The sequence below is a fragment of the Macrotis lagotis genome, chromosome X, assembly GCF_037893015.1.
Source record: "Macrotis lagotis isolate mMagLag1 chromosome X, bilby.v1.9.chrom.fasta, whole genome shotgun sequence".
In the NCBI taxonomy this organism is placed as follows: domain Eukaryota; kingdom Metazoa; phylum Chordata; class Mammalia; order Peramelemorphia; family Peramelidae; genus Macrotis; species Macrotis lagotis.
The window spans coordinates 436474715-436491292 of NC_133666.1; the positions used below are offsets into that span (position 1 = coordinate 436474715).

The window sequence follows — 16578 nt, forward strand, 5'->3', positions numbered from 1 at the left end:
CAGAGAAATTAGGAATGTTTGTATAAAATGAAGTAAAGTGAATAGAAGTAGGAAAACAACTTATGTAACAGCAACATTGTAAAAGACAAATTAAGGAATCAGATCAATGCAGAGACCAATCACAACTTCAGAGGACAGATCATTAAGAATGCTATCCTACCCATCTCCAGAAAGAAAGAGATGATGGATGGCGCCAGTGCAGGAATTTGTTTTGCTTGAATATGCTTATTTTTAACAAGGTGAGCTTTTTTTCTTTTTCTAGTTTTTATGGGAGGAAAGTGGGAAGAAAATGGGAAGTGGGAAAAAGATCCCAAAAGAGAAAAGATTGGAAGGAATATCAGAGAATCAGAAAAGTAAGACAACTTTGAAAAATACATGATGAATTTATAATATACTTAAAAAATTTTTTCTTTAAGGCAATGGGGTTAAATGACTTGCCTAAGGTCACACAGCTATGCAATTATTGAATGTCTCGACTGGATTTGAACTCAGATTCTCCTGACTCCAGGACTAGTGCTCTAGTCACTGTGCCACCTAGCTGCCCCATAATATACTTTTTTTAAAAAACAAGAGTGACATAATAGATTCACAATTTTATGTACAATCTTCTCTTCCACATATATATATGTATGTATGTATAGATATATGCTTATTTTACTGAATATTTGCTAAATTCAGAATAAAAAAGAATAGAAAGGTGAAAACAAAATCTCTTATGTGCAGAATAAAAATAAAGTCTGATCCTTGACCAATTTTAGTTTATTCATCAAGTAAATATTTATTATGTACAATCTTCATAAATGAGGATCAAATGAAGTAATGTTTATAAAAGCACTTAGGACAGTATCTAACACATAGTAGGAACTTAATAACATGCTTATTTCCTCATCTCCCCTTGCCTTTCCTCCTAGAAATCTGTAGGAAGCTAAATATCCATTCAGCAAAATATCTAACCTGCCTGCTTCTAGAACCCAGATGCCTAGAGCTCAGAAACAAGAAGTCTTATTCCCCTCATCAAGGGGTTAAAATTAGAGGCAACACCTCATGGAAGCACATTTCCAAACACCAAACTTTGAGGAGAACTAACTATTGGTTTGTTCTGCCAATGGAACAGGTGACAGGTACTTATTCTCTTCCAATCTAATCCTGTTTAATAAATTACAATTTAATCATCCTGATTTACTTCCTAAATGAGCATAAGTGGAACAGTTATACTGCCTTTGGATACCTGTTACCACTGTAACCCCAATTCACCCACTGCCCTGCCCATTCTATTACCCCTTCTGAAATCCCCAATCTAACTACCCATAAACTCTACTATAACCTTAAACTTTTGGACCAACATTCTTCTACCTCTCCACTGTAATACAATCCTCACTCCTTGGGATACCACCTTCCTTGTAATCCTCCTGACTAATGGTTACTTTTTCATTTCACTATTTCTATTTGTGTCACCACACTCACACTTTCTCCTACATTTTTAGCCTTAGGTTTAACTTTGATTTCTGTTTTCCACCCTTCACAGCCATTCAGTCTCTAGATCCTGTCCAAGGTATCTCTTCAATATCTCTTGCATCACTTTATCCATATCACTTCTACTGTGAATTTCCCCCCTAGGCTAGCACTGTCCTGGAGTGAGGGATATCTGATTTCAAATTTGGCCACAGACTCTTACTTATTGTATAAACCTGTAAAAGTCACTTAACCTGTGATTGCCTCAGTTCCTTCTCTGCAAACAGTGATGAAAATAGCACTTATTTCACATGTTTGTTGTGAGGACCAAAGGAGACAATATTGTAAAGTACTTAACATATACTTAATAAATGCTTATTCCTCCTCTTTGTCCTCAGTTTAGACTCTCATTATGACCAACTAAAAGGCATTTATTAATCACTTAGCATTATTTTAAATGTTATAGTTACAAAGAAAGCTAAAAACAGTCCCCACTCTAAAGAAACTCACAATCAAATAGAAGAAGCAGCATGCAAATAACTGTTGTTACTCAGTCATGTCTGACTCTTTATAACCCCATGAAACCATACTGTCTTTGGGATTTTCTTAAGAAAGATACTGGAATGTTTTGGTATACCTTTCTCCAGTGGATTAAGGAAAACAAGGTTAAGTGATGTGCCCAGGATCACACAGCTAGCAATTTTGACTTCAGATCTTCTGGATTCCAGACCCAGCACTCTATCTACTGAGCCACCTAGTGTCAAAGGACATTTATAAAAACACCAATAGGTAGGTGGGGGATAATCTCAGAGGTAAAGGAACTAGCAAATCCTGTAAAAGGTGGAATTTGAGCTAAGATTTATAATGGCATCCTTATAGATTTTCCAATCACTATTTATATCCCCTTATTCCCATTCCTCCAATTCTTTATTCAGTTGCAAAGATAACATTCCTTATGCATAGATCTGATTTGACCACTTCTCTTCTCAAAAATGTTCAGTTGCTCCCTATTGCTTCCTGGATAAAACTCAGACACATTTACTTAATTCTCAAGAGCCTTTTACATGGTGATTTGATATTTTTCCAGACTTAAAGTATACACTTTTACTGACTAAACTGGGCAAGATACTACCTCCAAAACAAGTGTAACATTTTTACAGTTACAAAGAAATGTAAAAACAGTCCCCACTCTCAAGGAACTTACAATCAAATACAGGAAACAATGCAAATAATTGTTGTAGCTCAGTCATGTCTGACTCTTCATAATCCCAAGAACCATATTTCCAGCATGGGGAGTTCCCCCCCCCATCACCTATTCTTTTGAAATCAAATCAAATGCTACCTCCTCTAGGAAGCTTTCCCTGATCTTCCAGCTTATAGCAACATTCCCTCAGATCTCTCTCTTTGTTTTTGTAATTTCCCAATTTATCAGGTAATATGTTGCATTGCTTATCTTTGTATTTCCTTATTAGATTAAATTACTTGTTCTCAACAGAAAGTACTGTACTCTGCATAACCCAAGTATATAATGTTTATCCAATGATTAATACTATGTCGCTTGATGCTAATATACATGAAGAAATTAATTTAAACTTACCATGTTTTCAAACAGATAAGGGCAATTTCAAATACATCATCTCATGTGATACTAATAACCACTCTGTGAGATAGGCAATACAAGGATTAACATCACCATTTTAAAGATAAAGAAATTGACCCTTCCCATAAAATCCAGTTTCCCCAAACAAATTCTTATATTTTAAAGGACTGGAAATGGATAGAGCACTAGGCTTAGTCAGCCTAAATTGAAATCTAACCTAAGACAGTAGCTGTGTGACCTTGGCAAGTCACTTAACTCTTGATTACCTCAATTTTCTCATCTGTAAAAATGAACTGGAGGAGGAAAATCCCAATAGGTTATGAAGAGTTGGACATGACTAAAACAACCAAACATCACCAAAAGTGGGAAAAGGGATCCAATATATCTGTGCCTGTAAGGAACACAATTTCAGCGATAGATAGGAATATTACTTTGTAGAATGAATGACAACAAGACATAGCATAGAGGAGGAAAAAATGCATCATTTTTCTTTTCCTTTAACTTCCAGAACAAGGTAAACAGTCTATGGATTGTGAAAGAAAAAAATGTTAATGGTTAACAGGAGTGAATAAATGGAAAGAGAGCACTTCACTGGCCTCAGAGGGTTCAAGTCACCATACCTGGATGAACTTTAATCCCAGAGCACCAAAAGAACTGGCATATGAAAATATTGAATGGTGTAGAACATGAGAGAGAATCCACATAGAAAAATATTGTTCTGATTTTTAAGAAAAATTGTGGAGGGTAGTAACTGCAGAATCCTATGGCAAAAACCCAAAGAACAGTGCCCAGAAATATAGTAGGTGTCTAGTTTGTTGATTTGACTGGAAAGTATATTTAAAGTGGTAGATTTTCAGCATTTTGAAAAGGAAGCAGAATAACCAACAAGAGGTTTGTCTGGCTAATCATATTTCCTTTTCAGACAGAAATGAGGAAATATTTCTGACACATGATATGCTTGGATCTTTGTAAAAATTTGAGAAACGAGGACCACTAAGTGGCGAAGTAGATAGAGCACCAACCATGGAGTCAGGAGGATCTGGGTTTAAATCCAGGCTCAGACACTTAATTATTACTTAGTTGTGTGACCTTGGGCAAATCACTTAACCCTACTGCCTTGCAAAAACAAAAACAAAAACAAAAAGAATTTGAGAAATTCTCTTATGTTATCCTTTAGCCTAAGATGGAGAGATATCATCTAGGACACAGGATCAGAAGAATATAGATTTATATATAGACCATAAAAAGACCTAACAGTTTCATTTTATGTGACACAGCAATCAATAAAGTTAATCTTATAATGATTAAATATAAACCTAAGATTCAAAATACTTAGTTTGACAGTCTTGTTGAAAATAGTTGTTGATATTTATCCTAATCAGACATATCCACAATGTGGTATTCAAATCTGGGGTCACATTTTAGGAGGATCATTGACAAATTAAGTATATATAGATTAGGCACCTAGAATTCTGGGTAAGGAGACTACATCTAAGGAAGATGGTTCAAGAACTGGGGATGTTTAGCCCAGAGAAAAGAAAACTGGGAAAGGGATATGAAGACATAACTTCAAAATACCCCATTTCAAAACACCCCATTTCAAATTATTTTAGTTGTGTCCAATTCTTAATGACCCTTTTGGGGTTTTCTTGGTAAAGATACTAGAGTGGTTTTCATTTCTTTATCTAAATCATTTTACAGATGTGGAAACTGAGGTAAACAGGGTTAAGTGACTTGCCTAAGTATTTAAGGCTGATTTTGAGCTCTTTTTTTTCCTTAAGCAAAGTCCAGGACTGCACCACACCTACCTGTCTCCTTTAAGTGTTATTTCAAATCAGTGATAAACTGCACAAGTTCTATTCTCAATCCTATCCTATAGCTACCAATTAGTATAATAGCTAGTTTTATGGGATCTGTGGGAAAATGAAAAAAATTTATCAATCGAAAACATTTGCTGCATGAGCCTACCTTTACACTACCATGACTGTCAATTGATTATTAGCCCAGAAACAGGAATTCAGAAAAAAAAATGGAGATGAGGTCATAAGGAGGGTCAACTGTAGTCCAAAGGATTCTGTACTTTTGGTGATAAATTAAAAGTATGGGTCAAAATTAATATGAGTCTTGCAGTCAAGTTTGGTCTCAGGTCTTCCCTCCTTCCCTGGGTTCATGTTTAAAGAGTATCAGAATTCCTTGACTGGTAATTACCCAGGGTGAGGTCTGACCTGACTAAACCTCTCAAGTCTTCCTTTTTCTTGAACTACAGCCTTATGAATAAATGGTTTTGACAAATAGAGTATAAAGGTGGCTTGTGACAGAAGGAAGGGACATTTATCCCAATGTACTTTCTCCATGACTTCATGGATTTCCTATGAATTTTTGGCCTCTGCCCTGGATGGGAAAGAAGGACCAACAGAAACATTTTGATTTAGAACTTAACTGTAGCCAAGCCAGTAAGCATTTCTTGAACATTTATCATTAATTATCAATTTATTGTTATATAAAAGCTTTGGAATTAAGCCTGCTGAGGTGCATGAAATAAGCAAGTGATATTCTCTCCACATACATCCTACCTAGCAAGTTACTGAGTTAGGTTTTATAAGCTCTAAGATGAATTTTTTATTTATTTAAGGCAATGGAGGTTAAATGACTTGTCCCAGGTCACACAGCGAGGTAATTATTAAGTGTCTGAGGGATTTAAACTTAGGTCCTCCTGACTCCAAGGCTGGTGCTCTATCCACTGCACCATCTAGCTGCCCCCCAAGGTGATTTTAATGTTGAATTAATGTCATTTAACCATATCTTGTTCATTTTATGCCAAAATTCATAAATGATGAAACAGAATATTGATTCCATAATGGAAATGCTTTTTCTCTCCAATATTTCCAGGGTTTCTAGTTGTTGGAGAGTTAATAATTTAACCTAGTCCTGAAGATCTACCAATGACCTAAATGGGGATGGCTATGAGAGGGAGAAGTAAATTGCATCAGTTTCATAACATAGCTAAAAAAGCAAAGCAGCAAGTAAATTGCTCATTTAGGACTTCCCTCACATACTGCTTTCATAATACTTACTCCTCTCAGTGAGGTCCCTGTGTGAGTGAGGTTACAATCCTCATGCAAATATCAAACTTATTATATGGCAAACAACTTACTCCCAGTCTAGTCATTTGACCTTTATAGCAAAGTTTTAGAAGAAAGAAAGATGTTGGTGCACCAGATACCTTTTTCATAAAAAGAAATAACAGTTTTTTGATGTGCTCCCCCCCCAAAATTGTGCAGCAGTTTTTAATTTCCCAGCCTCACTAATGTTTAATACTTTAATAGACTCACAAAGAGCTCATCTTAGCAATTTCAAAAAATGAAGACAACTGATTAAATTTTGCAGTTTTCTATAACATACAGCAAGAATACTCAGACATGGCAATCTTACAAATTTATCTGTACATATACAACTCATTAATTTATTTTTTCTAGACCTATGATCTAATCAGAGTCCACAGAATCAGAGAATTTGAGAATTGGAATGGAACTTGGAAGACAGATATTCTAAGCAATATGTGGAAAATATTCAAATAGGAAACATCCAGCAAGTGATTAGCCAATCTATGCTCAAAGAATATCTATTGGGAACACATGGTATAGAAACTTTCTACCAATTCATATCAACAACTTTATGGTAACTATAGTCTTAATTTCCAAATGTTGTTGTTCAGTTGTGTCCAATTCTTCATAACCCCAAGGAGCATACCGTCCATGAGATTTTTCTCAGCAAGGACAGTGAATCGATTTGCCATTTCCTTCTCCAGTGGATTAAGTTAAGGCTAAGATGTGAATCAAACCAGGTGGTCTTGTCTCCCAAGTATGGAGCTACATCCATTGGATCACGTTGCTTCTCAATTGATTCAGGACACAGAAATTGCTTTGGCCAGAATCTAGGCCTCTTGATTCCTTGCCCTGTGCCCTTCATAGCTATTAAAATAATTACATACACAAGAAACACATTTGAAATACTAATGATAAAAACAGAGTGATTTCTTTTTTTCTTTTTTAAAAGTTTTTTTTTTTTTGCAAACAGAGTGATTTCAATTGTAGTTTTAGCAAGTAAACTAAAATAAACTTTTCAAATAAAGAGAAGAAAAAGTTTGTACTATCTGAGGGGAACCTAAAAGCAATAGAGTATTTACAAAGAAAAATGCTACTATATTTCAAATAGTTCCAACACCCATTACTATTTAGCTGTAAACTTTTGAATCTGTCATTCTAGAAATCTACAGAAACAGTTTTTTAGGGAACTGACAGAGATGGAAACTGGTTTTCCCATTTACAAGTAATTTACCTATTGAGCATCCTCATAAAAGATTCTAAAGGAATAAACTTTCTGTGTCTGTTGAATTTAATGTAATAGATAATAAAATGAAATGAATGATGTAAAAACATTTTGCAAACCATAGAGTGCTATATAACTGTCAACTATTATAAATCACCTAGCTCCCACCTCCCTTTCTAGTCTTATTTCTTATTACTCCTCCTCATTTACTCTGTTCCAGTGAAACTTGCCTGCTAGCTGTTCTCCGGATACAACATTCCATCTCCAGCCTCTTGACCTTTACATCAAAGGTTCCCCACACCTGGGATGCCCTCCCTCCTAACCTTTACCTCTTGGAATCCTGCTTGTAAGATGGAATTTGATCGTGGAAAACACGTATAAAGCACCTTAAAGTTTGGAAACTGCTTTACATTTATTATCTCATTCAACCCTTATGCCTTGTAAAGTACAATATATATGCTATTATTAGCCTTATTTGACAGATGAACAAACTGAGGCTAAAAGACTTGCCAGGGCTACATGGCTAGTAAACGTCTTTGGTGAGATTTGAATAGGACTTTTTCATTCCAAAGTTCAGTACTCTATCTACTATGTCAACTATCTAAAACTTTTATTTTCATTTTGTACAAAAAAATTACTAAGGAGCATAGTCAGGAAATAAGAACTTCTCTTTTATGCTACTCAACTCTTAAAGACAATTTATTTATAATTTTCCCTAGATAGACCTCTCCCTACTGAGATTCTTTTTTGTTTGTTTGTTTTTGTTTTTTTGCAAGGCAATGGGGTTAAGTGGCTTGCCCAAGGTCATACAGCTAGGTAATTAGAAAGTGTCTGAAGCCAGATTTGAACTCAGGTACTCCTGACTCCAGGGCTAGTGCTCTATCCACTGTGCCACCTAGCCACCCCCTCCCCACTGAAATCTTGAAAGATATCCTATTGGACTTTGCTTAAGGATTTAAAATATTTCATTTTGTCTTAGTTATTCATATGCATAATTTGTCTTCCTTGTTGAAGTGCAAACATCTATGCCTCATTCATGTTTGTATTTTCCCTTTCCTAGGGATTAGTAAATGTCTATGGAACCATGTCCTATTCATGTTTGTATTATATCTTTCCTAGGGGTTAATAAACATCAAAGGAATTTAATAGTTTTGGGAATATGATAAAAGTTCAATTAAGACACAGGAATTAAAGGAAGAAAAGTCTGTATACAGTTATTATTTTGCTTACTCTGACCTAAATACAGGCACATGACCCACAATAACAGAAAACATAACTGGTCAGCAACCCCAGGAAAGGAATCCTACAACCCCCATGAAGGTGGGAGATCCCATTCCAGGAAATTAATTGAACCAATTCCTTCCTGTGGGGCTTAAGTAAAGCAGCCTCCAACACAATAGGAAATGAAGAGGAGGAAGAGGAATTAAGATCACTTCAGTTGAGATTCCTCAGTGTCTTTTATTCCACCTACTAAAAATGTTTATCTAATAGCTCCAGCTACAAGAAAATTTAGCAATAATTGGGTCTTTATTTGAAAATTTTTCCACATTACAATTAAATGGAGAAGGTACAAGCAGCCGAATGCCAGATGTGCATTGCCCTTGATGTGAATTTATTGGTTAGCTATACAGGTCAGTGGCAACTAGGTAGTGCAAAGGACAGAGTGCTGGGCCTGCAGTCAAGATTTGGAATTCAAACCCAGTCTCAGACACTTACTGGGTGACCCAAGGTAAGTGGCTTAACCCTCATTGCCTCAGTTTCCTCATCAGTAAAATGAGCTAGAGAAGGAAATGGCAAAACTACTCTGAGTACAAGATAAACCCCAGATGGAGTCAAGAAGTGTTAGACACAACTGAACAAATACATGTCAAAACTGATCCTTCTGGTCTAGTCCACACTCTTTTTTACTAAACCACACCAGGAGGAGTTAGATTTCAGATCCACCTCTGACATATACTGACACCTATGACCCTGGGCAAGTAATAACCCCTTGATGTCTTAGTCAGCTTTCAAATAAAATTAGTTGCAGAGAAGGTGTAGACAGGCTGAGGTTGAAGGATTTTTCCTTCTCCAGTTGTTCCTAGAACTAGTGAAATCCCAGGCCCAGTCTTTATTTCCATCCTACACATATAAACCATAAACTTGGGTGGGTCCTCTCTTATCTCTACTCAAACTATTTTCCACTTCCTGAATGACTGTTCTGATCCTATATTGATTTTCCTGGAATCTATTCTAGTCTTCTTTAAATAGCCTCTCCTAACACCTGGATCTCCTGGCTCACCTATGCTCCCACATTGATAGGACCCAAAAGGATAAGGTTTTCAAATAGTCAAATTACAAGGCATTCTTATTCTCCTTTCAGAAACAAATCATAAAAACCTGGGCCAAATACTTGTAGAATTCATGTGATTTAGTCAAAAACATTAATTAAATGTTTCCTATGTGCTAAGTACTAAGAGTGAAAATCATGGCTTCTGCTTTCAGGGAGCTCAGATCTAGAGGACTTAATAAGACAATATCATAAAATATTGCCTGATTTTGTTAGGATACAATTTTCTTAACCTTTTTCACCCTGCCCCTTGAATAGGAATTTGTAATAGAAACAATCACCCTATACAGTGTCACCTCTATATTGATTTGTGTCTTCAATGGTTTAGTTCAGCAACAACATTTAGATAGCAGATACAGTTATATTTCTTTTTTTCTAAGTTAAAAAAATAACATTCATTAACGAAAAATTGGAATGTGGTAAAGGGGGGGGGGATGAAGCAGAACAACTGTGATAATTTGGGGGAAATATTTGAAGATCTGGGCAAGATTCTGGGTAGGATAATTTTCTCATAAGCTTACAACTGCACACTATGAATGGCTTTTAAATGTTGCCATCTGGTGGACCTTGAGCTCATTGTTTCCTTATTTTCTGCCTTCCATAAATGAGCCTTACAAGCATTAGAAGGCAGAAAAATAGTAATGTGCCGGTAATAAAAAACTAAGGTCACATAACCATGTCTATAAGATGAATTCCAAATAGATAATTTTAAAAAAGGCAAATCTTTTATTTTTTTAAACTCTTGGTTTCTGGCACAAGATAAGAAATCATCTTTTTCGAAATCCTTTGTTCCATTCAGCATTCCCAAATTTTATTCAGTCCTTCAACAAGCATTTATTAAAGACTTTCTATTAGGGAATACAAGAACAAAACCAAATCAGTCCCTGCCCTCAAGGAGTTTACAGGGTAATATCAAACTATATATGTCATGGGAAGATGTGATGGCCATTGATGCTGCTAGATATTAATAGTAAGGATAAGTAATTGAAGAATATCCTTAACTGAAAAATAATTTTCTATTGGATATTTACTTCACCATTGGTTTTTCCTGTAAGTACTGAATTTTTTTAAAGTCACAATCATTGTCCTCATATTAAAAAAAAATTGATAGTAAGCATAGAATGATAAGATCAGGGGTATGCTGCAGTCACCTGGGGCTGGGTCTTGAGATCCAGTTGTTGATTTCCAGAGTTAGCATTTATTCCTAGGAAATCAGCAAACACTAGGAATCAGTGCTTGATGTATTGTTTTATGGAATATATAATAATAATAATAATAACAGTAATAATAATAATAACCATGATAATGAAAATACTGAACATTTGTATACTATGTAACAGGCACTGTGCTAGCCACTTTATAATTATCTCATTTGATCCTCACAACATTTGTGGCAGGTAGGCATTATTATTATCGCTATCTTATAAAGAAATTGGAACACTTGACTTGCCCAGAGATCACATCCTAGAAAGTTGACTAGCTAATCAGTATCTGAGGTTGGATTTGAACTCAGGACTTCCTAACTCCTGGTGCTCAATCCACTGTGTCACCTCACTGCCCTCATCAAGAAAATGATGGAGAAAATATTGCTAATGCAGATTAAATTTATAAATGGATCGTGTATGCATTGTTTTTTCATGAGCCTATTGTTAAAATAAACCAGTTCAACCCTGGATAAGGTATAGTGTGTAGGTGGGTCTTACCTTAAGCATCCAGGCTTATTCCTGGTTGTTGAAAATGAAGTACTCCCCTGAGGAATATGACACTAAAATAAAGAGACAGAGGAAAAGAGAACAAGAGTTTAGCACAATGAAAACATGGAGGAAAACAAAGTCATGTTATGGCAGACAAGTGTTAGTAGTGATGAAAAAGGAATGGGAGAAGTACTTTACAATATCCTGATTCAGTTGCTAATACAATAGCCAAGTTTTAATTAATAATCACAACAGGATGAGGCTCCTGGCCTTAGGAGTTAATATATTCTTAGGTATGTGACAAATGTAAGCTAGTTTTCTTTTGCTCCTAACAGACTTAATTTGTATTTTTATCTCCTCTCTTAATAAGACCTAGGCTACTAACTGTGTTTCTCTGAGATTATAAAGAAGGTAGAACTTCCAAGAATCCCAAATACCTGCCTCTAAAACCAGAAGGTTGCCTACCAAAAATGTCATTCTGTTTTTCAGTAACCATAAAAACATTGATCCCAGGATCTTGGTTGAATTTCAACTTCACAATATCAAGCAGAACAGAATTTTTCTAGATCATATTATATCACAGAATGATAAATTATATAAATTTTCAATTAATCAACAAATAAGCATTTATTATAAGGTGTATAAATTTTCAATTAATCAATAAGCATTTATTAAATGAGAGCCGACACTGTGAACAAAAAAGCAAAAGTGAAACAATCTATGCCCCTAAGGAGGTTACCTGCATATCTCAGGGAGGTAATATTTATATTTGTAAGACTACACAAAATAAACTCTCATATAAATACAGAGTAAGTTTGGGGGTAATAGGCTCTAACCTGAGGAAGCAGGACAAACTTCACACAGAAAGAGATGATTGAGCAGAACCTTAAAGGAAACTGGGGCTTCTAAAAAGGGGAAAGAGAAGAGGGGAGGAGGGCATTTCAAGCATGAGATGAAGCCAGGACAAACTCTGGAAAAACAAAAGCCAGTGTGGCAGACAGCTTTGTGTGTGGGGAAATAAAGTAATTTTGTCTAAGTATAAAAAAATGTATGTTGGAGCTAGGTTGTGAAAAACTTAAAATGCCAGAGAAGTTTATATTTGCTCATTGAGGTAATTGATAAAAACGGACTAGACAAAGAATCAGGAAAATATAATCTGTATCCTAACTCAAGTTCATTAATATCCAGCTACCTTATCCTAGGGGAGGTCAAGTCACTTAACCTTTTTCAGCTCCAGCTGCCTCATATGCAAAATAGGGGCTATAATAAAACTATCTCACAGGGAGTTGTTCTTAGGTAAGATGAGCTAATTTGTCAAGCCCCTTGCAAACCCTGAATCACTATGTAAATTTCTTTGTTATTGTTAACAGACCATCTGAACTGATTTATCTGGAGAATGACCAGGTCAGACCTGTGCTTTAGGAAAGTCACTTTGACAGCTGAGTGCAGAATAGCTTGGAGTGGAGAAAGATTGAGGTAGGGGGATCATTCCTCCCTCCAGTGTTTCAGTTCTTTTCAGGGTATTTCCAGCATCTTCAAAGAAAGAGAGCGTAAATAGTGGGAGGAATAGGATGCAGAGCAATGGATTGGAGGACACGGAGTTAGAAGGGCCTCTAGTGGTCATTGAGTTCATTTTTACAATTTTGTAAAAATGAGGTCCAACAGAGGGTTAAATGATTTGCCTATAAACAATAAACAGCCCAGGCAGGATGTGAACCTAAGACCTGATACTTTTCTCACCATTTCCTAAAAATTCATGGAAATGGAGTTATCTTAAGTTTGTAAATTTTACTACCAAAAGTTAAGTTCTTAAAAGTTTTGCTGATCCACTTAAGTCATCCACTCTGCCTTCCAGATGACTGATATTTATATGTAATTGAGAAATATTTAACAAAATAAATAAAAATACAAGATAGTATTTAAAACTAAGTCAACAAGTGGTCTTCAGGGATCCTTATGTGCAAATCAATGGCTCCTGTTTCCATTTGAGTTTGACTCCACTAATATATATATATATATATATATATATATATATATATATATATATATATATATATGACATGTGGTCTCCATTCAGGCCATCCTTTCTAATTCCTCCCTACCAGAAAATTAGACTCTACCTCTAGAATCACCCTGGATGTGGATTTATTATTTTGGAACTCCTGTTTTCCTTTCATCTCTATGATATATTACTGTGCTCATAAACTCCGTTATGTTACATGTTTTGTCCTTAAGGTCAGAGACTATTTTGCAAAGGTGTATATCCACTTAACTCTTCTGGGTCACATTGCCTAACAAAAATCAAGGGTTACATTCAGAACTCAATACCTATTCATGAATACAATGCAATGCATACTTTTACCAATGAGCACAACAGAATAGATTCACTGGATCAGCAAGCTGGACACCTGGCTCCTGAGTTTAGCCCATTTTCTGAAACAAAACATTTTTTAAATGCTCTATGTGAAAATCTACATAGACACTATGTGTCTATTTATTAATAGTGGATGCAACATGAATGATGAACCAGTGAAGAAGATTGAGAAACAATCACCTGGGTAGGAGGAGAAATAAGAAAATAAGGTCACAAAAATCCAATGGTGAATCCAGGAGGTTGGGATAGTCAATAATTTCAAATGTTGATGAGACAACAATAAGAATATTAACTAAGGTCCTGTATATGGCAATTAAAAGATAACTGGTGACTTTGGAGAGAGTAGTTTCAGTTGCGATTATGTTGGAAGTCAGATTGAAAAGTGTTAAGAAGAGCAAAAAGAAGAGTAAGGAAGGGCCTGAGTGTAAAAGGCTTTTTCTAAGGAATGTGACTAAGAAAGGGAAGATAGATATTGAATGATAGATGCTACAACCTTGGTCCCAAGCTTAGGTCATCTCTCTTGCTGCTGTTGAATGGACAGTATAACCTGAGAGTCTCTGGCAGCTGACCAGAACAAAAGGCCTAATACTCACATACCTACATCAGTCTTCAAATTTTCCTTTTAAAAAGTTCTCTTTCCTTTCAAAGAAGAAAATCACAGTGTGACTTGCCATCAAGTCTCCCTAGTGACAAACCTGAAAAGATCATTATAGAATACTGATAAAATATTTATTTCAAACTATTTTATTTATTTAAACTAAATTATTTTAAAATAAAATATTTTTTTCTATGTATTGTGAAGGTAGGTATTAAAGATAATAGTGGAATGGAATAAAGAAGATCTTCATTTATGTCATCTTTCCTTGAAGGAACTCAAAATACATTTCCCTTTTAAAAAATAACAATGCAGAGGGAAGATACATGATTTGCTCCAAGTCATATTGCTAATCATGAGTAATGCTCATAGCTGAACTGAAGCATAATAACTATGATTCAACATATTCTCCAGGCTATTTTCCTTCATATCAAGTAGTATCTTCAGAATCCCAGAATCTCTGATTTCAGATACCATCTATTCTAGGTATTTCTGAAACTTTTTGATGTCAGACACATATTTGGCAATATGGTAAAGACTATAAGAATCTTTTCTTAGAATAATGTTCATAAATGCATAACGGAAAATATAGGAATACAGTAGAAACCAATTATTTTTCAAATAAAATTATCAATTTTTTAAAATATTGGGTTAAGATCCCCTGGGCTAGACTAATCTGAATCTGAAAATTTAATTAAATTGAAGAAATATATATTTTAGACCCTTTTATGCCAGAGATGTGAAACCAAATATCTCTCCCTGTCTTTAATATTCTATTGGTGGGGAGAAAATATGTAGAGAGAAGATGTGTACATAAAAATTAAATGAAAATTAAATAAAGGTTTGGAGGAAAGCTATAGGTCACGAGATTTTCATGTGCTTCGAAGTACTAAAGGGAATGTAGAAGGTAAAAAGAAGGGTAGATGATTGGCTGATCTCTGATTTTGCCTTATGATAAAAGCAGTGGTGTCCTGGGACCTGCTTGATTATAGAAGGTGAGGCCAATTTGAGCTATCCATTGTCCAGTATTAATATTCAGTTTGGTAGGGAACTGCCCCAGGGAACACTCGGATTTTGTGTCTATTTTCTCAGTCAGGACAGGACAATCTATTCATCTTTACAATGAGCCTGCTGCAGGACTGACTGACTGAATTATTCAGTTTTATTTTGTTCATATATAAAATAAACTTTTTCTATTTGTAATTTCTCACAATTCTGTTCTGCCCATGATTTAAAAATTTGCTTAATGTTTTGTTGCCTTTTGAATTTGTATAGTCATTTTTAAAGCCCATCCTCTCCCTTCACTGAACACACAAAAAGAAAAACATTTTGTAAGGTGCTACTCTTTTTGCATGTGGGCATTTTGGTTGCTGAAAGAGGCAAACAAATAGCAATTGGGTAAGGAAACCAATATAATCAGGATGAGGGGGGAAAAAGACTCTAAAAATGGGAAAAGACTCAGAGACTTCACTGAAGATCAGAAAAAACAGCACTTCAAATCTATATACATAGAGAACTTTTTTGAAGGCAGAGCACTGAATTAAAGATGGTTATAATATATTATACAAAGTCCATTAACTCAATTAAATCACTGTTTCCAGAGTTTTAAAGACTATTGAAGAGCCCTAACTAACTTTAAATGAAAGCTGTAAACAGACCCTAAAGTGACACAATCCATAAAAAAAATAGTGAAACAAGATATTATGGAGAAACTTCAGTAAAACCTGTCTCATGTGGGTAAAGGGGGGAAAAGAGCCCAGTGTTGGTGGGAGAGTTGGAAAGTCAATGAGTTCTTAGCCAAACACAGCTCAGATCTGGGTTCAGCAAGACAGTTGCTGCAGCAAGCCAACAGAAAGTCCCAACCCCAGCTTGGAAGATAAAGTCCTAGCCCAGGAATACTGGGGCAGCAGGCAAGACTGGGTTGCACTCCCCATCACAGAGAACAAATTACTAGCAAATGAAGCATACGCAATACCATAGGCAAGCAGATAGCCAAGGGACAAGAACCCTACCCCAAGTACAAAAAGTTTGGGACTATACTCCCTGTGCCCCAGAAGCAGAGCTCAACTATCAATATGAGCAAAAAAAAATCCCACCAAAAAACCCTAACCATAGACAGCTACTATTTTGAGAGAGCTGATAAAAAACCCCATTTCAGAAGAGAAAACCTGAAACAAAATGCAGCTTCAAAGGTGTTTTTGAATT

At 35.5% G+C, this 16578-nt stretch overlaps 1 protein-coding gene across 2 annotated transcripts in view; it reads right to left on the reverse strand.

The window, feature by feature from the left end:
* Nucleotides 1–16578, reverse strand: part of MAPRE2 (microtubule associated protein RP/EB family member 2) — a 203001-nt gene that overhangs the window by 142368 nt on the left and 44055 nt on the right. The window contains exons 1-2 of one of the 2 annotated variants that reach the window (XM_074199550.1): nucleotides 11414–11962; nucleotides 10862–10914 (exon numbers count right to left, since the gene is read on the reverse strand). In XM_074199550.1, the coding sequence (XP_074055651.1) occupies nucleotides 10862–10908 (47 nt within the window). In that variant the 5' untranslated portion in view covers nucleotides 10909–10914; nucleotides 11414–11962. Of the gene's footprint in view, nucleotides 1–10861; nucleotides 10915–11413; nucleotides 11963–16578 lie in introns of those variants that run through there. The other variant, XM_074199551.1, reaches the window with a different exon arrangement.